This window comes from Neofelis nebulosa, chromosome 9, assembly GCF_028018385.1.
Source record: "Neofelis nebulosa isolate mNeoNeb1 chromosome 9, mNeoNeb1.pri, whole genome shotgun sequence".
Taxonomy (NCBI): domain Eukaryota; kingdom Metazoa; phylum Chordata; class Mammalia; order Carnivora; family Felidae; genus Neofelis; species Neofelis nebulosa.
In genome coordinates this window covers 77,701,901-77,728,220 of record NC_080790.1, presented here as the reverse complement: position 1 = coordinate 77,728,220, position 26,320 = coordinate 77,701,901, and the positions used below count along the sequence as shown (strand labels likewise).

Here is a 26,320-nt window from a genome sequence, read left to right as displayed (position 1 = left end):
ACTGGGAGAAGAGAGGACCAGCTCCTGACAGCCACCCTCCTTCAACAGCGGTTTCCCTTCACCCTCTTCATGTGGTGCCAGGGGCCCGCTGGGAGTCAGAATCGAGATTCCCAGCTTGCTGGGTTTCCTCCCCTGGAACCCTACTGACGATACAGACGAACACCCAGAGACCCTGAGAGAGAGGCCCGGGAGACAGCAAGGCTGAGGAGAGCCAGGGCTCACTGCAGGGTGTGGTTTTATTGCTGGGAGATGCCTGGTTTGGTAGAACATGCTGTTCTTCCCACCCCTGTGAGGTTGGAGCTCCTCCAGGCCCTCTCTCCAAGGCGGTGTTCCCTCTCCTCTGCCCTTACCCCACAGCACCTACCTCACGCCTTGACCCCATCCCAGGAGTCCAGATTATTCTCAGGGGCACCCCTACGTTTCTGTCATTTCTTTTCTTTTTTATAGGATTTTTTTTAATGTTTACTTATTTTTGAGAGAGAGACGGAGTGCGAGTGGGGGAGGGGCAGAGAGAGACGGAGACACAGAATCTGAAATGGGCTCCAGGCTCTGAGCTGTCAGCACAGGGCCCGACATGGGGCTTGAACTCGCAAACCACGAGATCATGACCTGAGCTGAAGTTGGACGCTTAGCCGACCGAGCCACCCAGGTGCCCCTCTGTCATTTCTTTTTGGTAGGGCAAGGCCTGGGGAGCAGTAGAGAGAAGTGCCATTCTGTGTCTCAGTGGGTTTGGGTTATAGACCTTTTCCCCACTAATTATGTGACCCTGGGGGCAATCACTTACCTTCCCTTGGCTTCAGTTTCCACAGCTAAAACCCTCAAGCCCTGTGATCCCCTTTAAGAAGGGGATTGGGAAATGGGGACAAATCAGCCTTGATGTAGGACCTCCTGCCCCCCCAACCCCTGCCCCCCTGCTGCAGACAACTCCCACTGCCTTCCCCAGGACAAGCTCTGTGTAGCTGAGCTCCTGGGTCCCTAAGCCCATTTTCCTGGGTTGATTCTAGTGTCTTCCTTTCAAAGACAACAACAGTAAATTAATTTAGAAGACTTTCAACACCCCTCCTCTGTTAACTCCTAGGCTCCAAACCTAGAGGGCTGGGCCTAGAGCTCTCTGTCTGTCTCAGAGGAAGTGCCGAACGCGAGGCCTTTGTCACTATGGAAACTGAGCTCCAACGCCGGCTCGATACTTCTCTGGCACGGGACCCTGGGTCCATTACTTCAACTCTCTGACCTTCAGGTGATTCATATTTAAAATGGCGCCAAAAGTAAAATATATCACGGTGGCTGGGAGAATTAAAAGAAGGAAGAGTGCCTGGTGGGTGATGTTCTGTGTCCCCCTACCCCTGCCACTGGCCTACTCAGAGTGGGGAAGAGGCCACAAGAGGCCCCAGGAGGAAGGCGCCCCCATTCTCAGAGCTACTGCCCCCAACTCAAGGCCTTCCAGATGGATCCATCTGGCACTGGCCCCAGTCCCCTGACCAGGGCCTGAGGATCTACTGGAACTCCCCCCTGGCTGGTCACCTCCCCGTGCCAGGCCCATGGGCCGCTATGGGTGAAACTCTTGCTCAAGGAATTCCATCTGGTGCGAGGCAGAATGAAACGATGAGAGAGAGGTGCAGCTAGTACCTGGCTCTGCCACAGTGGCCTTGCCTCAGCACGTGCTCAGTTCCTTGTTGAATTAACGTCTCTGGGAAGACAGGGGGCCCACCTCGGGACACCACCTCAGGACAACTTCACAAACAAAGATAATCCAAAGAGCTCTGCGTCCCTTGCCTTAGGTTGACTCATGAAAACACTCATCTCTTCACTGTGTTTAGCTGCTGCAGTTGACAATTCCTCCACTCCTTCATCCAACTGATCGTCCAGCAGTGAGTTTTTGTGGAGCGTCTACTATGCGCCAGGTGCTGGGAATACAGCAGCCAGCAGAAGAGACAAAAATCTTACCCTCTTGGAACTTTCATTCTGGTGGAGGGAGACATAGAACAAAGCAAAGAAACAGTAAAAGAAGACAGTGAAAGGACTAGGTGGAGAATTCAATCATCAGGGTGAAATCACAGCAAATGATTAGGTGGCTGCTCTAAACTGGGTGGTCGAGGCAGACTCTCTGTGGAGGTGACACGGAAGCAGAGATAGCAGAGACTGAAACAAGGAGGTTAGCTGTGTGGAACCAGGAAAGACCCGGTTCTTCCTCAAGCAGAGGAAGTGTCTAGTGCCAAGAGCCTGAGGCTGGAAGGAGCCCGGTGAGTTAAAGAACCCCGAGGAAGGCTGGAGTGGCTGGAGTAGAGAAAGAGAGGGAGAGAGCATAGTTGGAGATGAGGCTGCAGAGAGGCAGGGGTGAGGTCGGGTATGGCTTTCTATGGTACTTTAGGAATTGGCTTTTATTCTGAGAGAGAAGGAAAGCCAAGGGACAGCTCACAGCAGGACAGCACCATCATCCGACTTACTTCCTAAGAAGAGCCCATTAACAGCCTCGCGGACAAGGGACTGCAGGTAGGTAGGAGCAAAGGCAGGAAGACCAGGCTGGAGGTTTCTGCAGAAGCCCAGGAGAGAGGTGATGGTGGCTTGGACCAGCAAATGAAACAAGTCTGAGGGGCAGGCACTTTGTAACTATTTCTTGAATGAATATGCCTGATGTCACCATTTTTTGCTTCATACTTAAAACAGTAAGAGAAAAAAACCTGCGGACCATCTAGGCAGGCATGAAAGGGGGACTGAGAAAACAATTCAGAATTTAAAAAACAGGCAAAAAGAAATGACAGAGGCAGGTCAGGCCTGGAGACACGTGTGAAGGTTCATTCTGGTGCAGTGGTTATCTGATTTGGGTCATTCTTCTCTAGAAGAATGTACTTGGTATAGACAAATCAGGTTACACTCAGGGAGCAGAAAGCCCTCTAATTCTGAGCCTGGGGCCGGCTCTGGCACCCCAGCACAGAAGAGACACTGTGGACAGTGTACGTGAGCAACTTAGGGAAGAAGCTACAGGGAGGCAGAGGGAGGAGGTAGGCCATACTGTGAGGGCTCTTCTCCCAGGACCACCAGGGAACTGAAAACAGCAGCCTCCCCCTACCCGCCCCCCCCCCCCCCCTCCTGCCCAGGCTCATAGCTGGGTGGGCAGGAGGCCTTGGCGGACAGTCCTAGAGGTTCCGGGGGTGGAGCTGCCCATGACTCAGGCCCACAGCCCTGGGGCTTTGCTGACCGGGTGTCACTGCGGGGCCGCTGTGTAATGTCACAGTGACCTGGCCTCCCAACGTGCTTTCTCAAGGGTTGGAGCCTATGAGATGTGTTAGTGCTGTCATGCTGTCGGGCTCTGTGTGGGTGGCAACTGTGCATGTACACACGTGTGTGAGGGGGTGGGGCGTGGGTGTTGGGGGAGGAACACAGTTTTGGGGAAATTGGGCAGGCATCGGGTCTTTTCTTCTTCACCTTGCCCTAGTCTAGCTGACTGTTCCAATTTTGCCCACAAAGCCACCTGCCTACGGCCCCCTCCTCCAACCTCTAGGTCTCAATTTTTCTACCTTCTGCTCCTGTTCTGCCCTTTTGCCTCCCTGCTAAGCTCCTTTGTTATTCTGGAGTCTCCAGGGGTCCTCAGGCCAAGCCAGGACTTCCTGCCATGTCTCCTGGGTAATTGGGGGCTGCGGTCCCTGCAGCCCTGGGCTGGTTCCCTGGCCCCACAGTCAGGAGACCCAGACCTGAGAGGTAGGAGTGAGGAAGAACTGAGCACTACAAGGGCTGCAAACTGTTAGCCTGCAAGACCCAGACAGTGGTCACTCAAGACAGCTGTTCCAGTTGTTGCTGGAGCGGATTCCCACACAGAGCGTCGGGCTGCCTGTTCTGGAGCACTTGCTTAGCTCAGAGGGCGCTCCAGTCTCCTTAGGAACTGGGGACTGACCAGTTACTGACTGTTAGGTGGCCTACTGTGGTCAAAGAGAAGTCCATCAATACAAACTGAGCACCCACAGTGTACCTAATAGGAGACAGTCTCTAACTCACGGGCAAGTTAGGAAGATAAAGCTTAAAAAAAAAAAAAGCACACGAAAGAGAAAGTGATTGGAGAGCAGACAAATGAATGGCAATGTGGGGTGACTCAGTAACCAAATAGAGCAGGGGTTCGAAGAAGGGGAGATCCTGGGAAGCTGGGGTGTTATAGGTGGGACTGAATGTGTCACTGCAAAAGATTTCTATTTGGCAGGAGGAGCAGAAGTTTTACATGATTTTTGTGGGTAAGAGACCTGGTGGGAGAGCAGGATCAGAATTACTCAGGGTATCAAGACTCCAAGGAGAAGAACTACAAGTTAGCTATGCTTGAGCAGGTGGCTTGCTTCTCTCTCCCTTCCCTTCTCCCTCCCTGTGTGTGCATGCCTGTTTGTCTTTCTTAAAAGTCCTTTCCATTTTTTACAGGAGAAGTTTCTCCCAAGAAGTCATCCTTCTTGAACCTAAACACTGACGATAGGTATGAGGTCTGGAGCTCTTTCAATTCCTCCCCTGCTGCTTTTACCCAGAACTCTGCCTAACTGGAGAATCACACACATTTAGTGAGTTAAATGTAAATACTGTCCAGGTTGGTCCCTCACCCCTACCCAGTGGAAGCCCTTGTTCGAATGGAATCCAACATGATATGCTGATGTGCACAGAACGGATGGGAGTGAGCTGCTCAGGTGAGAGTGGGGGGCCCAGGAAAGCAGGAGCCACAGAGCTGATGGCCTTGGGTGATTCCTACTCTGAAAACTACAGCTCTTTCCACAGCCACTCAAGGCTGGAAGTGAGGTCAGTGCAGGGAAGGAAGGTGGAGCCTCACCTGGAGCCCTGCCCATACCCTTTCTTGTCCTGGTTGCAAATTTCAATCCCCTACTGCTGAGTCCTAGAAACACCATCTCTGCTGTCCCTCTCGGGGTGCTCTGTGGTTGATCTAGAGTAGGGAGGTGGAGAGGGTCGTGCTGCTGGGGCTTCCTGAGGTAGAGCTGGTGAAGCTGAGAGAGCCCCCGGGGTGCTCGGAGAGTTGATGGGCTGTGAGTCTCATCTTCCAGGTGGCCGTGTGGGATGAAGCACGTGCAGGAGGTCAGCAGGCATAAATGTGAACAACACACACACACACCTTCCCGAGGACTATTTAGGCACGAGGTTATTTTCTCCAGGCGTCTCAGAATCATCAACTAATGATTCCACAAATTACACCTGAAGCCAGACGTGTGCAAAGCGACATGCTAGGGATGCAGTGTGAAACCACTGATTTGATGCCTGCGTCTTCTTCTGTATTTTCCAGCCCCTGCCCTAAGGAGTGCCAGGGTTCCCAGGATAACTATGCAGTGTGCTGCACAGGGCAGGACAGAGCCGGACAGTTCGTTCTGTTCCTATAGCAGATAAAGGCCCGCTTTTGCCCTCGCAATTTCTGTCACCCCTCTCCCCGGCGCCGAAAGAATATTCTGTCCTGGATCACAGTGCCTTGTGGCCTCTATGGGCCCTTCCCAATTCCTGGTAGTTTCATTTCCTGGGAGGCTGCAGCTCAGAGCCAGAGGCTCACAGGTTTGAGGCCTAGAAGTCCTCTCTGCTTTCCCTTCTCTCCCACCTCCCACTAGCACCAGCAGCAGTCTGCAAACCGGTGAGTCTACCTGCCATGTTCTCCTATCCAGTCCCCAGGGACAGCGGCTTGTGTCCTTGCCACCCACTCCCAGCTGGTCTCCCTGCCAGGGGTCTCCCTCCCTCACCCCAGCCAGAGCCATCTCGCATACCGCTGCCGGAAACAGCTCCTCAGATACACGCTGCTGACAGCGCTGCTCCCGTTTAAAGCCCCTTCCAGCCTCCCGTCACTGACAGAAGGAGGTCCTTAACTTGGTGTTCACAGTCACCCCAACTGTGCATGCCCTGTCTTCCCGCTTCATCCCCCACTCCACTCCCCTGGCCACACGAGGCCACTCTGCTCCCCAGTCAGCTCCCAAGGTCCCCCTGACTCCAAGTTCTGGCTCTGGCTTCTTCTTTGTTGAAATGCTCCCAGGTGTGTCCCATTTATCCTGTCTTTTGGGCCAGCCCCACTCTCAGGGACCTGAGACCGCACAATCCCTAGACCGCACAATCAATATGCACCTTGCATGTCCCTGTGCCCCTGGCATGCTACTACACAGTGTATTCGCAAAGTTCTCTGTCCACATCCAGCCCTCATTGTAGGATGGGATCTGAGGCAGGGAGTCCTTGTGTTTTATTTTATTCTTAAGAGGAAAAGTGAGAATTCTTATTATTTTTAACAATATTTAGCTTCCTCATCGAAGACATTAAATACTACCATGATTTAGTAATAACACTGTACTGTGGCATTCATTAAACCATTGACTTGAGGACAAGATGAATGACATGTATTTGCAAGCTATTCACGATTCAGGAGTGACAATTAACTTTGAACACCACAGAGCAAACCATTAGTGGTGTATTCTACAAAATCCCTGCTGCTGAAGGAATGTGAAAGGTTCCCATCAGCTGCTTGATATCCTTGAGAGATGTCAAAACAAGACAATACTGTTCTCACGAATCAGCTGGTTGAACTTCCGACTTAAGCGAAAAATCAGGGTGATCCTCAGGCTTTGGCTACTTTTCAGTCCCAAGCAGAAACAGATGTATATTTTTTGCTTGAGAAAATCAAAGCTGTAGGGGCGCCTGGGTGGCGCAGTCGGTTAAGCGTCCGACTTCAGCCAGGTCACGATCTCACGGTCCGTGAGTTCGAGCCCCGTGTCGGGCTCTGGGCTGATGGCTCGGAGCCTGGAGCCTGTTTCCGATTCTGTGTCTCCCTCTCTCTCTGCCCCTCCCCCGTTCATGCTCTGTCTCTCTCTGTCCCAAAAATAAAAAAAATAAATAAATAAAAAAAAACGTTGAAAAAAAAAAAAAAAAGAAAAGAAAATCAAAGCTGTATTATGGAGGTTCTACGCATTGCTACCAGGCTGAATAAAGACTACATGGGGAAGTGCTGAGAGCAAATGTCCCCACATGGTGACATTATACGTTGCTGGGACCTTTGAAGAACCTGGCTTGGGTCTGATTTTCTGGAAGCAAAAATTCACTAAAAATGAGTAAAAAAGGGAAGGGGTGGGCAGGATGTTTTTATATAATTCAGGGGAAAGGAGTCACAGCGGGGGAGTCATGACACAGTGGACTGCTGATAAGCCAGTCGGATGGTCTAGCGATATATGCTGTGTTGGTGTTTTCAAGTTGTGGAATTGGATTTTTAAAAGACATTTTTATTTTGAAATAATTTCAAACATACAGAAAAGATGCAGGTATGGCAACTCCACATCCGTGTCTACTATTTATACGCACACACAGTTTTTTTTCTGAACCATTTGAGAGTACTAGCAGGCACTGTGTTCTTTTACCCCTAAACATTTCAGTTATACATTTCCTAAGAACAAAAATATTCTCTTACAAAACCACAGTACGGTTGTCAAATTCAGGAAATTTAACATTGATCTTAATCTACAGACAGTATTTCAACATTATCAGTTGTTCTAGAAACTTCCTGTACTGCTTTTCACCCCTCTAGTACCGGATCTGGTCCAGGGTAACATACTACATTTATTTATTTATTTATTTTTATTATTTTTTTAAAGTGTTTTTTAAATTTATTTTTGAGAGAGAGAGAGAGAGAGCGAGTATGAGGGGGGGAGGGGCAGAGAGAGAGGAAGACACAGAATCCAAAGAAGGCTCTAGGCTCTGAGCTGTCAGCACAGAGCCTGATGCAGGGCTTGAACTTGTGAACCATGATATCATGACCTGAGCCGAAGTCAGATGCTTAACCAACTGAGCCACCCAGGCGCCCCATGGTAATATACTACATTTAACTGTTACAGACTGCTTGTCTTTTTCACACCTCAGATCCTCTTTTTATAGGTCACGGTGAGGAATACAAAAATAGGTAGCCTTTTACATTTATTATTCTCTCAGAGGCTTTTATACATGGATTTTTCCATGTGAAAGGCACTCAATATATAATTATTAATTTGTATTTCTTGAGGAAAACTTCAAACTAGAAGGGGGGGGGAACACGGTAATACTCTTTTACTACAGGTGAACTTGAAGAAATTCTGAGAGAAATAAAAGTAGTCGGGCAATAACTATAAAGATGAGGAGGGACTAAGTCAACTAATGAATTTCAATATGCAATAACCTACCCTGTTTTTGGTGGAGAGGGTCTTAGAGAAATCTAGTGAGTGTTATATTCCACCAAATATTTACGGAGCAATTGCTGGGTGCTCTGTGTGTCCTTCTAAGGAAAACACACAACTGGAAAGCGGAATGAATCACTAACGGCAGAATTACACATCCAAGAACTCTGACGGGGTGGGAAGCGGGTGGGGAGACGGCCGCTTGCGCATCACTACCGCGCACCAAACTGCACGTCTTCCCACTGAGAGGCGAAGCCGGTCCTGACCAAACCTGCTCTGGAGCAGCACCACCAAGAGATGATTAAAAAGTCAGCTTTTCCCATATATGCCATTACAACACAGGACTCTGGTAGGAGGATGTTCACATACTCTAAGGGAAGCTTCCAAGATCGTCAGCCACTGGGACGAGGAACCCTGAGTTGGTCACAAACCCTGAATTGGTCACAGACCCTGCATGGCTATTCCCCCTCCCATTCTGTTGTCTATTGAGGTAAACTTCTTTGCTCAGCCTGTGACCTCTTGCCTCCAAATGGTGTTCTTGCTTCTCCTTGGGATGGCTGACCCAGAGATCTTTCCTGACACCCCAAGTGCAGGGAGCCCAAGTCCACCAGAGCGGTCACCCTCCCAGAGGGCCACTCGTCCAGAGGTGTGACCTTGCTTCTGCTCCAAGTTAACTTGACTCACACTCAGCTGTTTCTGCCACATGTAAAAACTCACAGAAGGACAAAATGATGGATCTACGATTCCTGGGTTATGCAACCACACAGATAATCAAGACTTGGCCTTATTTAAAAAGGATGACCACGTAACTAGCAAAAGGCACTGTTTATTAGATTTCTATCTTCGAAGACAATTTTTGTCTATGATGTCCTAGAGCAGGGGTCAGCAAACTACGGCTAACAGATCAAATCTGGGCAGCCACCTATTTTCGTAAATAAGGTTTTATTGGAACACAGTCACACCCCATGTTTACCTATTGTTCAGGGCTGCTTTCCCACTAGAACAGCGAAGTCGAGACAGAAACCAAATGGCCAATGAAGCCTAAAATATTCACTCTCTGGCTATTTATAGAAAAAGTGTGCCAACTTCTGTCTAAGAGCAATAAGGCACTGCAAAAAAGGGTAAGAACAAGGTACCTGTTGACTGGCAGGTGTTTTCTTGTGACATGGCGGTTGCCACAGTCTCCGTGGCAGCATCTCTGACGGCCTGCTCCTCACTCTGCAGGAGGGTGAGGACACATCTCCAGAGAGCAAGTGTATCCTGCAGTTCTAAGAAGACCAAAAGGAATTCAAATGACTTAGGGTTCAATTTACAAGAAGGTACCAATACTGCTTCAAATTTAGGGTGGAAGAGGACAGTATTTAATGAGCAACAGCCATTCCTTTCTTCCTGGATACTGCAAGAACGGAAGACTTGGCAGTCAGATAAACACTGGAAGAGAGAGGGCCCTAAGGGGAAAGGTTTGGAAAGGTCTGTTTTTTGAGGGGAAGGCTTCTGGAGGCAACCAGCCCCAGGCAAGGCTCCCCACAAGGTGCGGCCCGGCTGACTAAGGCCCCGGGCCCAGCTGTCCACAATGACTCACGATTCTCAGGAATGAAACTTTATGCATAAAGAGTGCTTTAGGGAAACTAGCCCAGTGTTGATTTGAGTGACTGCTTGAGCTTATAAATTCTGAAAGCAAAGTTTCAATCAAGAGTATACTTTGGGGAGCAAGAACTTTTGAAAGGGCAGAGAACCATGCACGATAAAGATAAAGACACCAGCCTGTGCCACCTCTACGTGGAGCCCACTATCTGACCACCACTGCCCCTGGGCAGGAACTCTAGCTGGTCCCCGTGCTAGGTGCTGCTGCAGACAACGGGGTAGGGAAAGACAGTATATGCCCCTGAGCCCCTGGGTGGCTCAGTCGGTTGAACATCTGACTTCAGGTCATGATCTCACAGCTTGTGAGTTCGAGCCCCACGTCGGGCTCTGTGCTGACAGCTCGGAGCCTGGAGCCTGTTTCTGATTCTGTGTCTCCCTCTCTCTCTGCCTGTCCCCCACTCACACCTGTCTCTCTCCCCCTCAAAAATAAATAAAAATGAAAAAATTTAAAAAGAAATCACAGATGGAAATGTATGGCTGTGCCTCACAGCAGGGAAAGATTACAGTGGACTGGTGTGCCCCAGGCAGCTTTGATGAGGGAGGTGAGAGGTGGACAGGGCCTCACAGAAAGGATATATGGTGTATAGGGGGTGGGCCCAGGCTTGGGCAGAGTCACAATGGGAGGGCCACAGGAGACCATACTCATCATCCCTAGCCTTTCAATGGGGGTCTATCCTGTTGAACTCTCCTTCGGTCTAAGGACCTCATCTGCCCACGGAGAACTTGATATCAGAGTCACTAGTGCTTTAGTCAAACCAAGAACACCAACGTTCCCTCTGGGGTTTTGTTCTCTCTTTTCTGTTATAAATCTGGCTTTAAATTTTACACAGTCTTTCAGAATCTATGCACTCTAATTGTTCTCTCAGGTTTAATATTTTCCTTTCTTAATATTTTCCTCTTTAACATGGTCATTTATACTCTCAGAGATCTTCAATCTTCCCTTTTTAGTCCATTTTGATTTTTCTTTTTCCTTAAATGACTTTGTTCTGTCCTTGACTGGTCCCCATGCACTTTTATGTCCTTTGTCTTTCAGTTCTGTACCTATTTTTCATGCTCTTACAGGCCCTCAGCCACCACTGACCTCCTTCCTTACTGCCTATAATGCTATAACCACCTCCAGGAACTGATGATGAACCAATGGCTCTTAACCAGTACTCAATTTTGCTCAGAATTCCAAGTTATTTCACACCCATTTTGCCTCATCCGAGCTAGGGTTACAGTGGCCAAAGTTACCCAGAAAATGCTATAATTGCTATCCCCACTGGAGAGGCTTCACCAAAGTTTTTGGTAAAGCTTTGCTCTTATTCCTCTGGGTCTGATGATTAAATCCCAATCACTGAAGGCCCCTTCCAGCTCTCCTTTGGGTGTAAGAAAAATGTGTGGAAGTCATTTAGAGGAAAGAATTAAAAAGATATCAAAGACAACTTTGTTTCCCAGAGATATCCAGACACATGAGACATTTCAATGGTCTGAACTGTGCTAACACCGAAAATTTGAGTCTCACCGTCTAAAAGAACAATTCTTTCCTTGAGTCTGTAAATCCTTTCTCCACAACTCCACTGAGAGCTCTCTGCATGCAGGGACCATGGCTTATTCTTATTCTTTGAATCTGCTTTTCACATTAACCTCAACACCAAGTCCTATTGATTTGCTTCCCAAATGCCTTTTGAGCCTGTCCTTTCTTCTTCTTTAATGCCCCGGCTTCACCCTGACCCATTCCTTTCTCACCAAGATCATTGCATCAGGCTTCCTGGAAGAGGTGACGGTTAGGGTGAGTCTTGAAAGACAAACAGAAGTCATTCAAGCAGCAGTCTGTTTAAAGAACTGTTCCCTACCGATGATGCACGCAGCCTATGTTTGGGAGTGGTGGCCGATGAGCAGGGAGGGCTGGGCAGGGCACCAAGCCATGTGAAAGGATGTTTAGATTTTATGCTGAAGGCAATGGGAACCCACTCAAAGGCTTTAAGCAGTGGAGTGAAACGATCAGATCTGTATTTCAGAAAGGCCGCAGAGGCTTTTGGAAGCATTAAGGAGAATGGCTTTGAGGGCAAGATTGAAAGAGGCTGTTGGTGAAAAATGAGGAATTGGCAAGGGTTGGTAGGGGCAGGGGCAGGGGTGGCATTTGAAAGAGACGAAGGTACGGTGCACATGGGTGAATTTTCACGTTCCCTTCTTCTTAACCCTGGAGTATCTATTCACACTTTTAGCACATTTGGCACAATGGGCCTCCCTGTGCCCAGGACACTTACCAAGAACGGGATCCGGGCTGGTGAGCAAGAACGGTGTAGTGCTGGTGAGGGCTTCGGCAGCGGCCAGCCTGGACTCTGTGGGAAGGTGTTCTCCACAGGATGAGGCGACCAACCGAACCCACTGCTTCAGTGTGGGGACCATGGAGTCCCTGGTCTGAAAGCACAAAGCATATGGCAGTTCAGCAGATGTGGTCAGGGGCTGACATGGTGTTAGGGACGAGCTACATACACCCCATTGGATCTGCAAATTAGCTCTTACTGCAGGGGGAAAATGGTATTTTAGTTGCTTTTCCAACCCAACTAGGGAGAAATAAATAAGCCCAGGGGAGAAAATCTGACGGTCTTTCAGTAATACTGAGTCAGTAGAACTAGCGAACAAGTTTCTGGAGTCTTTCTGATGCAAATCAGGGTATCAGAACATCAGTGTATTTGATGTGTATCAGGGTATCAGAACATCAGTGTATTTGGCAGCAAGTAATACTGTTGTCCCCAGGAATGAGATGCTCCTGTCTTTAGTAACAGAACCTCAGATTTTTGGCTGGGCATGTGGGTACCCAGCTGAAGACTACATTTCCCAGACGCCCCTGCACTTGGGAGTAATATGTGATTAAGTTCTGACTAACGGTACACTTTTAGTCATGCCTTAGGAAACAGCTATGACCTTCCCTTCCTAGGTTTCTCTTTCCTGCTAGCTGAACAAGGACAAGATGGTGGAAGTTGAAGCAACCGTCTGGGACCATGAGACGGAAGTCATGTTGAGAACAGCAGAAAAAGCAACAAGGGCCTGGTGGCCCAATGCACTCCAGCCACCATAACTGCTTTGACTGCTGTGATCTAGTTTAAGCCATGGTATTTGTGAGTTTCTGCTACAACACTTACAGCAGCTTCCTCACTAACACTGTTGTTTAAACAAAGCTCTATTTTTTTTTAAAATACTAATAGCTTTCTTTATTGAGATACAATTTACCATATAATTTACCTATTTAAAGTATATAATTGAGTTTTTAGTATATTCACTGGTTTATACAACCCATTTGCCACAGTAAATTTCAGAACATCACCAAAAAGAGAAATCCCACACCATCCTCCATCCTGTCAGCTCCCCAATGACCCAGCCCTAAACCTAGTGGGATAAATCTACTTTCTGTCTCTATGGATTTGCTTATTCTGGACATTCCATATAAACTGACCAATACAATATGTGATCTCTTGTGACTGGCTTCTTTCATTTAGCATGTTTTCAAGGTTCATCCGTGCTACAGATGTATCAGCACTTCATTACTTTTTATGACTGAATAATATTCCATTGAATGGACATACCACATTTTGTGTACCCATTCATCAGTTGATGGACATTTGGATTATTTCTATCTTTTAAACCCTGGTTTTCTACTTATTCTACAAAGGGGATTATTGTTCCAAATGTACTTTATTTCCCCTATCAATTTAAATGTTCAAAATAACCATCTATGGGGCTCTGTGGAACTAAACCAATGAGCAACTTAGACCTTGAGGAACAGGCCGGCTCCCAATGTACAAAGAAACTCAGGTCTTCCTGGGAACTTCTTTTATGTGTTTCTCTATGGTTTTGTTAATTTTTCTCTCCCTGGAAAACTCCCAATTTTCATCAAATATCGTTTCATTCAAGTACCACAAAGTGCCTTTGAGATGCACATGACAACTGGTTAAAAGCAGCTGTAGATGAGAACACTGTCTTCTGGCAGATGTGATAGGCTGCCCTGTGACTACTTTCTTAGAACTTGTTTTTTATTCCCCTCGGGGATGTAGCTTTGTTTTTTTCCAGTAAATCCTCTCCCTTCCTACAAACCTCTCCCACTCAAGCCCCCAACACACACCACTGACTTTTTTTGGCTCTTTTCTCCTAGTGACCAGCCAGCTTTAGCCTCCTGGCACACTTAGCTCTCACCCTCTGTTCCTTCTGAACTCAGTGACCTCCTCTGTGAAGTCTTCTCTTTAGCATCCCTACACTCCCTTCCTCCTCTGAAATCCTCCAGCCTCCTCTCTAACAGGGCATTTAATATCACAATCTAACCCTCCTTCTCACTCATGCCACTGTCCCTCCATCCTTGTTCATTTTCTGATCTCCAAGTACCTCTGGCAGTGCTCCTGTAAGGGACTGGAACCTGTGAAACTGTGCTGCCACTATCACAGTGTGATCATGTGTAACCAGGAGCTTCAGGTACTTTTACTATAGTATCTACCGCCTTCTACTTATAATAATTCTCTGATGGAGGGGCGCCCTGGGTGGCTCAGTCAGTTAAGCATCTGACTCTTGATTTCAGCTCAGGTCATGATCTCACGGTTCATGAGAGCTCCGTGTCAGGCTCTGTGCTGACAGTGTGGAAGCTGCTTGGGATTCTCTTTCTCTCTGCCCCTCCCCTGCATGCATTCTCTCTCTCTCTCTCTCTCTCTCTCTCTCTCTCTCTCTCTCTCTCAAAAGTAAACATTTAAAAAAATAATAATTCTCTGACGGTGGTAGCTTTCTTGTACACCCCTAAGTACACATGTATTTGTCTTAAGGCATCTTCCCAGGAAGTTGTTTCAGTTACTTTGGTTCTGCCTCTCCCCCAAAGGACATGGGAGACAGATGAGGCACATCTGGCCCTCTATACAAAGCCAGCTAGGCCATGTTTTGGGGGAATATTTAAGCCTTAGCAATGTATTGTCATGCTCGGTTGGCCAGGATGCAATCCTAGTGACTTGCTCACTCATTTTTTAAAATAAAGAGTCTAGCTAGAAAAATAGGGGGAAAAAAAAGGGTTTGAGCATGTGTGTGTGTGAGTGTGTGTGTGTGTGTGTTCCATGGGAGAAGGCTGTGTTATCCTCAGGGACTCTAATCAAACGTGCCCAGAACAAGAGAAAAGACATGCCAATGGTGGAAAATTCTTCACGAGTTATACCCAAAGTGAAAAATCCACCTGAATAACATTTGGTAGAGGCCACATGTGCATACAGCAGTGGTTCTGCTTGCTGAGACATCTCACTTTAATTGACACCTTCCCCGCAAATGTGAGCACAAAAACCTAGGTCCTAGGCCAGAGGCAGAATCAGCCTTACCTCCTCACACGTCTGCATGCAGTGGGCAATCACTTTAGAGGCAAGTCTCAGAGCCACACTTTGAATTTCAGACCTAGAAAAAGCCAAAACACACACAAAATAAAACCAAACCTACTTTATATACAGATGGGTTTTTGCATCAGTCTGTAATCGATGCCACTGTGAATGCTAGAAATGCTCAGCTCATCACCATACAAATGCCTCCAGAAGTAATTACCTTTTGATTATTAATGTGAAACTCTGACATCATCCTATGACTTGAGCTTAGAACATGCTCCTAGGTAGACTTTTAGAAAGAAACACAGGACCTGAGCCTTTAGGCCAGGACTCTGCGCAAGTTCATTATATAACTGACTGCTGGGACCACGTGTGATGCCGAGGTTGCACAGGGGTATCAGGCGCAAACCTTTCATTGGAAGCAATATCCATCGTCCAGATCAGGAACTCCTTTGGGGTTAAATGGATACAATGCTCCGTCTCAGGAAGCCACTCACTGGGGTCCATGCGATGAAGAATTTTCAGTATCTGTGTGTGTCAGATCCATGGGGGGAAAAAAGCTCAGGAGAAAGTCTTCAGAAGCCCAATAATCATCACTTGTACCGTTAATAGGAATCTATCTTTCAAACAGGTCCACTGACTTATTTCTCCCTTAATACTTTTGGGAGACCAAGACAGGGTGGAGTAGTGACATACCCGAGGGACCTTAGTGACCTGGGATCAGAGTCTAGATGCCCCAATTCCTAATCAGTGCGCTTTCCCCTTTGATGATGCTTTCTCGGTGGCCGTGAATAAAGCCATGTCAATAAAGACCACCCTTTGCCACATTCTACAGCCAATTTTCAATGCTGTCTTTCTTAGAGCACAGAGTGGCTCACTCCCATTCTCTATCTTGGCTTATTGCCATCATCATTACCACTGTCATGAAGCCATGACAAGTACTATACGAAGAGTTCTTGCCCACTAGACACTGCATCTCCTTCCTGCGGCTGCAGGAGAAGCCAAACCCAATCGTGCCTACACAGTCTTGTTACGGTGAGCTTGCCAAAGAACGTGGGGAGCGGAGGGGATGGTGAATACAACAGAGACTTTACCTTGCAGAAGCATTCTGGGTGATTTTCCTTCACGGCCAACATCAAGAATGTCCCTCTCATATTCCACAGCAAGGGTGGCAGTCCCTTCTCTCCTAATCCAGAGGCTGCTGTTGAAAACCTTTCCAACAGGGCTTCTAATGTCAGCAGGCGCACTTCAGGGAAAGAAGACTCCAACAGCTGAGAGAAGGATATGGGAATGTCCCTTGCCTGCTCTCCAGCCTGGGCCTCCACTGCCCACACTGCAGCGACGGCTAGTTTGGTGAGGCTCTGGAGGTACTGGGGCAGGCCTGGCACTGTGAAGGTATAGGGGAATCCTGTTATCAGCTCTGATCTTGAGATGATCCTTCTGATGTCCCCCCAGAAGCCAAGATGCTCCAGAGCTGAAAGAGCAAAAAAGCAAAGGGAAAGAGGTTATCACTTTATTCAAAGTTCCACAAAAGGACAGTGGACACTGCAAAGCTCTGGGTACATGGGGGTGGCACTACCAGATGCCTTTCTTGAACAGATTTCACATGAATGATGTAATAAGTGACTAGCCCACGTAGGCTCAGAAGTCTGAACTTACTACGTTTGCCCAGAAGCAATTTCTGTTTAGGTAATTCACAATGTTGCTATCAGAAGATGTGGTCCCGGCACCCCTCCCCAACATTCAATAGGTATGGACTCAGGAACCTCTTGAGTCACTAGGCCTCAGAGTTGAGCAGGATAAAAGGCCAGCTAGTCCAAACTTCCTTTAGGGGCTCAGTTCCCTCTCCAGCACCTTTCCTTGGAGGCTCCTGATGGACCTCTACAGTGACTCGGAGCTCACAAGACAGGCTATTCCATTGTTAGCAGATCAAAGTGTCACCAAGTTCTTTTGGGAGTTCCTACTCACTGGCCTAATTTTGCATTTTGTGGTTCCCAATGAGCCCTTCAGGCATTACAGCCCCGGTCTTCTCTGCACAAAACACCCTTGCTTCCTTTAGCTACTCCCCACACGGTGGGGCTTGCCTTCTCTCGCTATTCTAGCTGCCCTCCTTCGGTCATGCTTCACCCCTCTTGAGGTCTGGCCCCGTAGAATGGAACATGATTTTCTCACATGATATGACCCACAGGACGATGGCTTTCCCTGTTCTGACACTAGGTTACTGGAGGCACATCACACTTGTTGACTCATGTGGATCTTAAAGTCAACTGAAACCACAGCCTTTCTTTTTTTACATGGTCTACTGAGGGTGGTGAGTCATCTTTCTCCCACCTTGTACTCAGTACTTAGATCAGGACTTGTTTTCTTTGTTTGTTTTAAACCCAAGTAGAATCCCTGTTAAATTTTATCTCCCTGTTAAGTTTTATGGCCTGCCTTTTAGATTGCCAAGATCTCTTTGTACTCTCACTTCTGATTAAAAAACACTTATTGCCTGCTTACTATGCACTGGGTGCTAAGTAAAATAAGAACACTGCCCATAAGGAGATTATAGTTCAGTTTGAGAGTGAGAAATGAATGACTAGGTGATTCCAATACAGTGGTGTAAATGATAATGAGTCTTTAAGGGGAAGGGAGGGGAGAATGTGTTGGAGCCACCAAAGCAGAGCAAAGGTTCAAAAACATGAACCAGAATGGACCACGTGGGGAACCACAGTCTGCGATCACTACAGCACAGAATTCGAGATGGTGCTAGAGAAGTACTGTGGCCAGGACCTGCAGAACCTCCTGGGCCACATGAAGGAGCCTGGACATTCTTCTGGAGGCAAGGGAATGCCACTGGGGCGTTACTTCAAGTGACAAGGTCAGGCAGTAATCTAGGAGAGAAGGGATGAGGGCCTAAAGTGAGGAAGGGCTAGGGGAAGATGGATTTGAGAAGCAGTGAGGGAATCAAATTGGCAGCACTGGGCACTGAATGGGGGAGGAGTCTTGGGTACCTCCCAGAACCCAGATGCTTCACACAACACATTCATCATCCAACAGAAGTTATGTAAACCTCAGTTTGACAAGCATGCCATAAATGGCCGCAAAGAATTAGTGAAACTGTGGACTGGGCCGGTGTGGAGGGCAGAGGGTATCAGTGAGTGTTACAGGCAGCTCCTAGCCCCGTCCCCTACCTACTCTAAACTCTCCCCAATTCATTAACTAGCCACTTATAAATCCTCCTAACTTTACTATTTACCTAACTGTGCGTGGGATTTTACCTACAAGAACATCAGGACAGACTTCATCAAAGGCCTTGCTGAATTTAGGTATCTCATAACTCAGTCAACACTGCTGACTTCTAGAAAACTATCATAAACATAATAGAAATATAAAAGATTATGATAACAGAAAAAACTGACTTGAAATTGCAAAACCTTACAGGCTTGCGATAATCCAGGGATTAAGAATACAGAATATTCATGTTACACATCAAATTGCTGCAAAAAGAAGTTTGTCCCAAAAGGCTAAGTGGGGGCTCAGGCTCCCATATGACTGTGCCCCACGGAAAACACCACCGCCAACTGCCGCCTGTGGTTGCAGACACACCTTTGCTCTTAACTCAGAGTCTGCAGAAGTCCGAGTTCAAGTGGGAGGGCAGCCATCTTTACAAAGCAGCAGGGAAGCCCCAGACAGTTGGGATCCTCAACCTCTGTGTCACTATCTCTATTTTCTTCTTCTTCTTTTTTTTTTAAATTTTTCAATGTTTATTCATTTTTGAGAGAGAGAGAGAGAGAGCGCGAGCGTAGCGCACAAGCCACGAGCAGGGGAGGGGCAGAGAGAGAGGGAGACACAGAATCTGAAGCAGGCTCCAGGCTCTGAGTTGTCAGCACAGAGCCCAATGCAGGGCTCGAACCCACAAACCATGAGATCATGATCTGAGCCGAAGTTGGATGCTCAACCAATTGAGCCACCCAGGTGCCCCACCAGTGCCTAAAAACCTATCCCACTACAATTTAGTGATGAGACCACACCATGTGGTCTTCAGGTGCCACTTCCTCACTCTTCCCACCCACTGCTGCCTCAGGATAACACTGCCTTAAAAAAGGAATTTCATTTGTTGGCAAGGAGTCAGAAACATGGCTCAGAGATCTGCTCTTTAGAACATAATAAGAAACAGGAAGAACTGTCTAGGCCATTCTGGACAATTTTCAGACGAACCTGTTATCTGAAAGGGAGATACTCCAAGCAGAGTGCATCATTCACTAGACTCAAGAGCCAGGCACCCAGCCCCACTTGCTTCCTCTAGGGCCTTGACAAAGGATGACATCATCAAGAACCCAAGGACTGAAGGCACTGCCCTAAAGAAATGGAAGATGGGGGACAGGCTTAGGAAGGTCTCCTTTGGGACTTCTTGGCCTACGTTGCCAGTGCGGTTCAGTACAATTCCATAAGCATTTACTGAGCATAAGCATTTACTACGTACTTTGGGAGAGAGAGATTCAGAATTGAGAAAGAAAAATTACTTGCTATTAAAAAGCTTTATAACTAATGGGAAGATAAAGACAACTACAAAAATTGCAAAATGCTTAGAGCTTTACAATTGTTAGCAAGAAAAGCTACATTTATGTGGCATGCACTATAGAATGTTATATACCCATTATTTAATGCTAGGAATAATAATTACTTTTAGAATTGACACTTGAGTACTATTCTAATTCCACAAGTATTAACTCATTTGAAGAAGTAGGTGCTATTATTATTCCCATTTTACAGATGATGAAACAGAGAGGTTAAGTTACTTGCCCAAGGTTGCAAAGAGAGTACATGAGTCAATGAAGGACCAGAACGAATGTGATGGGCACTTGCTTTCTACGGGGGTGGGGGGGGAGACAAAATAAAAACTTTCACGAGGAAACAACATTTAAGATGGGTCCTGAAGGCTGCCCAGAGGTGCCTGACTGGAGGTGGAAATGGCAAATGCTCCAGGGGAGGTTGAGAGACAAAGAGAGACCAAGAATAGGTTCGCTGAGTTAGTGTGTCAGCCGAGGAGGAGTCAGGTCAGAACCACAAGCTACGAGTTATCAAATGACATTCATTTACTTTCTCCTAACTACTTCATTGTGCACCAAGACCCAAAGAGATGACCTAGAGCACAGTTTCTCAAACTGGAGTGAGCATCAGAATCACCTGGAGGGCTTGCTAACCCACAGACTGCCGCCTGGGCCTCATCCCCAAAAGTCTGATTCAGGAACTCTGGGGAAGAAGCTGAGAGTTTGCATTTCTTTTCTTTATTTTTTTTTAACTTTATTTGTTAATTATTATTATTATTGTTTACTTTTTGAGAGAGAGAGAGAGAGAGAGAGAGAGAGTGGAGGAAGCATAGAGAGAGAGGGACACACAGAATCCAAAGTGGGCTCCAGGGTCTGAGCTGTCAGCACAGAGACCGACAACAGGGCTCGAATCCACGAACCACAAGACCATGACCTGAGCCAGTCTTATGCTTAACCAACTGAGTGAGCCACATAGTCACCCCTATTTTTTTAATTCTTTAAAAATTTTAGTGAGAGAGAGAGCATGTGCACGAGTGGAGGAGAGCACACTCAGTGCAGAGCCTGATGAGGGGCTCGACCCACGACTCTGGAATCACTGAAATCAAGTGTCCCAAATCAAGTGTCGGAAGCGCCACTGAATGAGCCACCCAGGTGCAGTTTGCCTTTCTAATAAACTCCCAGGTGATGCTGATGCTGCCCAGCCAGGTGCTTTGAAAACCACTGCCCTCAAGTGATAGTTCTTAACCAGAGGTTATTAAAACCACACACACCTGAATCCCACTCTGGCCTATTCTAATCCAGTGGGCTTCAGTTGGGTGCAGACACCTACAGTCTTAAGAAGCCAACAGCTAATTCTGCTGTGTAGCCCAGCTGAGAATCATGTTCCTGAGACACGACTTTCATAGGGGGTCTGTAGGGTTTATGCATGTGTGGGTAGGCAGGGGTTTGCAGTCCCAAGCAGAGTACAACTGATTCCAGCCCAGTACTTCTTTATAGTGTAGAGAATTCACCACACCCCTTTTCTCTTACAAATAAAAACATCAAAGGAGGGAAACCACTAGGAATTCAAAAGAATGAACAAGTGCTGGAATGAAGGCCCCTGGCAGGCCTCAGTGCTGGCTCCCGGGGTACAGGTTGTTTTAGGTGCAGGATGTAGCGGTGAAATAGAAAGACCAGGCTCCGGTCTCATGGGGTTCCCACTTACATGGGGACCACAGTCCACCTCTCCCCCTGGGCCTACATTGAGGGCGTCGCGAGCTGCAACAGGAGGCTGGAGTTAGAGATGACCAATACTTTAACATAAGCAGCTGCAGTGACTAAAGAAGAGGTACGTATTGCTTTCCTCTCTGACCCAGTGGCTTCTGGGCCCAGGAAGTGCGTTCAATTCACCTGGAGAGCTTTAGAAAAACACCTATGTCAGGGGGCACTTAACTACATGGCCGGGGCAAGCCTGGTTTTAAAGGGACCTGGGTGACTCTAGTGTAATTCTTCCAGGCTTGCCACCTCCTGCTTTACCAGCTCTGCACCCACAGCAGGTAAGACAGAGTCCACCAAATGTTTTTCACAACTGGGACCTCTCCCTGGCCAAGCACGGTTTCGTGTCCTGTGCTACCAAGTGCATTGGAGAGCCTAGGTCAACACAGGGTACTTATTTCCATTTCTGTCCGTGACTATTGTCCACAGCCTGCAAAAAACTGAGGTTAGTTCTTCGGTGGGGTGCCTCAGTCTGAGGTTTAGCACCTCTCTCCTCTGGAAGATAACATTTCTGTTTGCAATTTCAATTTTGATTGCTTTGGGTTTCTTCCTTCCAATCTTTCTTGGAAAGCCAAGTGTTCCAATGAAAGAGTCCAGTCCCTCCTTTAATGGCCCCATCTTATTTTTCATAAATTAGATGGTTTTTTCAAACTTATTAATTGGGAGTTTTTTCCAGCCCTCCTTATTTGGAAAGTCTTTGGATTTTCTCAACAGTGCAGTCACCCAAGTATGTGTGACTGATTTTAAACATCCAATTTGATTTCGTTTTTGAAATTAACTTTTTGTTTCTTTAGAGCAAGTGTATTTCTAGCCTTCAAAGGCACGGCTTAATGCTGGATTCACTTGGAAGGGTAATACCTCCGGCTGTGCTAAGTCCTGGTTCAATGGGGAAATAATTCCCCAAGTTTGGAATCCAAGGACCAAGAAAATGTCAAAAACAATGTGACAGACTGGTATATGTTGCCAGCTTTTTATCTTGTCAAGGAAGGATGTTATTTTTTTTTTTAATTTTTTTTTTTTAACGTTTATTTATTTTTGAGACAGAGAGAGAGCATGAATGCCGGAGGGTCAGAGAGAGAGAGGGAGACACAGAATCTAAAACAGGCTCCAGGCTCTGCACCGTCAGCACAGAGCCCGACGCGGGGCTCGAACTCACGGACGTGAGATCATGACCTGGGCCAAAGTCGGACGCTCAACTGACTGAGACACCCAGGTGCCCCATCAAGGAAGGATGTTAAAAACCTAACATCTATTCATCATTTCATAAAAGAAAGGCTATCTTAACACTGAAAAAGGTAGCAAACCCATGGTGGCATCATAAAGGCAATTCTTTTTTTTTTTTAATTTTTTAAAATGTTTATTTATTTTTGAGACAGAGGGAGACAGAGCATGAATGGGGGAGGGTCAGAGAGAGAGGGAGACACAGAATCCAAAACAGGCTCCAGGCTCTGAGCGGTCAGCACAGAGCCCGACGCAGGGCTTGAACTCACAGACCGCGAGATCATGACCTGAGCTGAAGTTGGAGGCTTAACCGACTGAGCCACCCAGGCGTCCCCCCAAGGGCAATTCTTTAAAGACATTTGGCTTTAAGAAAAATTTGCCATAATATCATTTGGTTATAATTTTATTATGAAAGCGTCACCAGGGTGCAGCACAAGGGAACTGTAGTTTTGGAGAAGCTGGTAACAGTTTCCTGAGTTTGATCTGTTTGGACAGCATGACAACCCTAACAGAGGTCTCCTCTGGGGGAACCACAGGGACTTTGCCGCGTCCCTTGGGACAGCGAGCAAAGTGTCTGTGTGAAGGAACGCAGTGGTCCATTCACACAATTCCCTCTGGTAATCTCTGATGTGTTATCTTAGCAGTTCTTGGTTCTTTGGCAAGCTGCAGATTTCAGTGTTATGTCTGCAACCTGAATAGAGATTGCTAAATTAACTGCATTTCAGAGGTGCCACTCCCTAACTAACCAAGGTAGGGTGCTAACATCAACCTGGTGCCGAAAGAGGATTTAAAAGCAGCACACACACACACACACACACACACACATATATATATATTTTTTAGTTTATTTATTTATTTATTTATTTATTTTTTTAACGTTTTTTATTTATTTTGAGACAGGGAGAGACAGAGCATGAACAGGGGAGGGTCAGAGAGAGGGAGACACAGAATCGGAAACAGGTTCCAGGCTCCGAGCTGTCGGCAGCCCGATGCGGGGCTCGAACTCACGGACTGTGAGATCATGACCTGAGCCGAAGTCGGCCGCTTAACCGACTGAGCCACCCAGGCGCCCCTTTTTTAGTTTATTTTTGAGAGAGAGAGGGAGACAGAGCGAGTGAGCAAGCGCAGAGGCTGGGCAGAGAGAGAAGGGGACAGAGGAACCAAAGCCGCCTCTACATTGACAGCAGAGAGCCCGATGTGGGGCTCAAACTCACAAACCATGAGATCATGACCTGAGCCGAAGTTGGACCTTTGAGCCACCCAGGCGCCCTGCAGCACATACTCTGAGCAGGGAAAGTCAGTGTCCTATGTCACAAATCCTGTCTTATTATTTAGGGAAGTCTGTCTTCTCCCCAGAGGAGGAGCCTAGCCCCAAAGGGCAGGCCTGTGGGTCATTCATCTTTGATTTTCAGCTACTCATATGGATCTGTTAAAATTTCTTAAAAAAAAAAAAAAAATCAACATAATCTTAAAAAGATGCATGTTAATCTAAATAGCTTTAATAAGGACCTTCTGGGAAAAAAAACATGGGATGATATCATTGCTACATAATTATGGATACAGTGGAGTTTCGCCATAGGAGCATTTAATTTAGGCGAATTTAACTCTAAGCACTCAGCAGACAGATCGGAAAATAACAATTAAAATAGAAGGCAGTTTCACCTGGCACCCCAGTCACTAAACACATTCCCGGAAGGGTGGTTGTGCTGCTCCCACAGACCAGAGGTTCTCAGACTTTAGTGTGCTCTCTTGCTGAGCTCCTGACTCAGTTGGCCTGGGGCAGGGCCCCCCAGATCACAGTTCTAACAAATTCCCAGGTGATACTGATGCCGCTATGCAGGAACCACATTTTAAGAACCACTGTCTCCACCCATCTGAGATCATCTGTGCTTCCTGCGGTGTAAACACCTTGCCGCCATGCTGAATTCGTGTGTGACTGGTGTTTACTGGTGTTTGTTTTTGAACACCACGGCCCCTAATCATAAGTCAACCCCTTCATCTAGTGTTTGGCCAAAAGCTCCTGGCCTTCACTGTGAAGTCATGAATCCAGATAGCCTGATTTTGTGTTGAACTGGCCCAAGTAAAATAGAAAAGAAAGAGTAAGTGTGCTGGCCCCAAGACAGCACTTCCTTGGCCCAGCAGAGATGGTTATAGGGGACGCCAAACTCCCGGTAATCACATTAAACCTGTTCTACTTCTAAGTAGCTAGCTTTCGGTACCCATGAAGGGGGGAAGGATCCCCAGGATTGAAAAGGCCAACCAAACAGAAAAAAATGGTTTCACTGCTATGGAATAAGTCACTTACCGCGATATTGTGTAAATGACAATGATACTGATTATGTCACTGTGGTAGTCACTTGCCACTAAGAATCAGAATTTTTTTTTCTTTTGCCTGACCTTGCACATGCTGTTGCCTCTGCCTCAAATGAATGAATGAATGAATGAACAAATGAATAGATTTCTCTTTCACATACTGAAAAGGCTCTGAATTCTCTGATACCAGTAGGTCAAGAAAAGTTTGCAGATGGAACTGTTCTAAAGTTTCTTGGATCCTCCCCCTTTCTCCCAGAATCTCCAGCTTCCTTAGAAAAGTTGGGCGTGAGCAAATACAAAGCAGACTTCATTTTTAATTCACAGCAACATGGACAGTGTTTTCTATTTCAAAGGATTGTAGCTCTGGTCAGAGAGATCTGCAGTCAGATCCAACAAAAGTTCCTACCTCAAACAGTTGACAAACTGGTTCTAAAAATAATCACAGATGACAATTTGTACACTCTGTGAATGTTAATGTCCCCTTGCGCAATTTGTCAGTAAAAAGTATATATATATTTGGGGAGAAAAGGAAACCATAGGAACTGCAACAACAACAACAAATCAACTGATTTAATAAATCTTGGCTTCTCCTTATCGAAGGGAAATTCCATTCCTGGATTTAATCCTCTGCGCCTCCCAATGCACTGTAATCCTGACCCCGGGGGCCCCTCCACTAACCAACATGTAGAATGACCTGGTGGAAGGATCTGGAGACTAACTTTGTCTTGAGAAACACCATGAACTGGTGCTGGCTGCTTATTTCTTGCCTACTTCTGTTTCCAGGTCTCTGAACCCCTTTATGCCCTGTTTACCCGTCCCTTTGAAAATATTCCCTCCTTCCCTTGCCCCCAGCATATTCTCAAAGGCATGTATTTTTTTTTTTTTAAGCACAGAATTCCTTATCTGCTGCTGTGGAAGGAGGATGAGCTTCTGAGAATACCATCTGAAGACTATCTTGTCAACCCATGGAAATAAAAACCTAGTCCCTGTGCTTAGGGTGCTTGGGAGACTGCTCTGGGAGTGATCTCTAAAAGGATTTGGGCTAAAAATGAGCTCATCAGGCATTGGGTGGGACCAAGGTTTACTTCTGGACTCCACCCACCATCCCATCGGCCCCTGTCCAACACAAGGGGGAAGTCAGGAAATACTTGTGGATAAACACATGACAACCCAAAGACACAAACATAAAATTACTTCTGAGCAAACAGCGCTTCTGGTTCTTTGTCAGTGACTGGCTACTAAGGACAAGATTAGGAAATCAGGAATTTCCCTAGCATCACACTCTAGACATCCTTGTTTAGATCTGCCTTTTCCCCACAAAAGACCTGGGGCTTCTGTTCCACCCTTAGGCAATGAGATACAGTGTGAAATCAATTTGAAAGGAGGT

At 46.9% G+C, this 26,320-nt stretch overlaps 1 protein-coding gene across 6 annotated transcripts in view; it reads right to left on the bottom strand.

Annotated features, from left to right (window-relative positions):
- The window catches only part of THADA (THADA armadillo repeat containing), a 330,983-nt gene that overhangs the window by 39,988 nt on the left and 264,675 nt on the right, over nt 1–26,320 (bottom strand). For all 6 annotated transcript variants that reach the window (XM_058684278.1, XM_058684279.1, XM_058684280.1 and 3 more), the window contains 5 exons: nt 16,207–16,586; nt 15,522–15,640; nt 15,116–15,188; nt 12,038–12,191; nt 9,281–9,412 (listed from right to left, as the gene is read on the bottom strand). In XM_058684278.1, the coding sequence (XP_058540261.1) occupies nt 9,281–9,412; nt 12,038–12,191; nt 15,116–15,188; nt 15,522–15,640; nt 16,207–16,586 (858 nt within the window). The remainder of the gene's footprint in view (nt 1–9,280; nt 9,413–12,037; nt 12,192–15,115; nt 15,189–15,521; nt 15,641–16,206; nt 16,587–26,320) is intronic.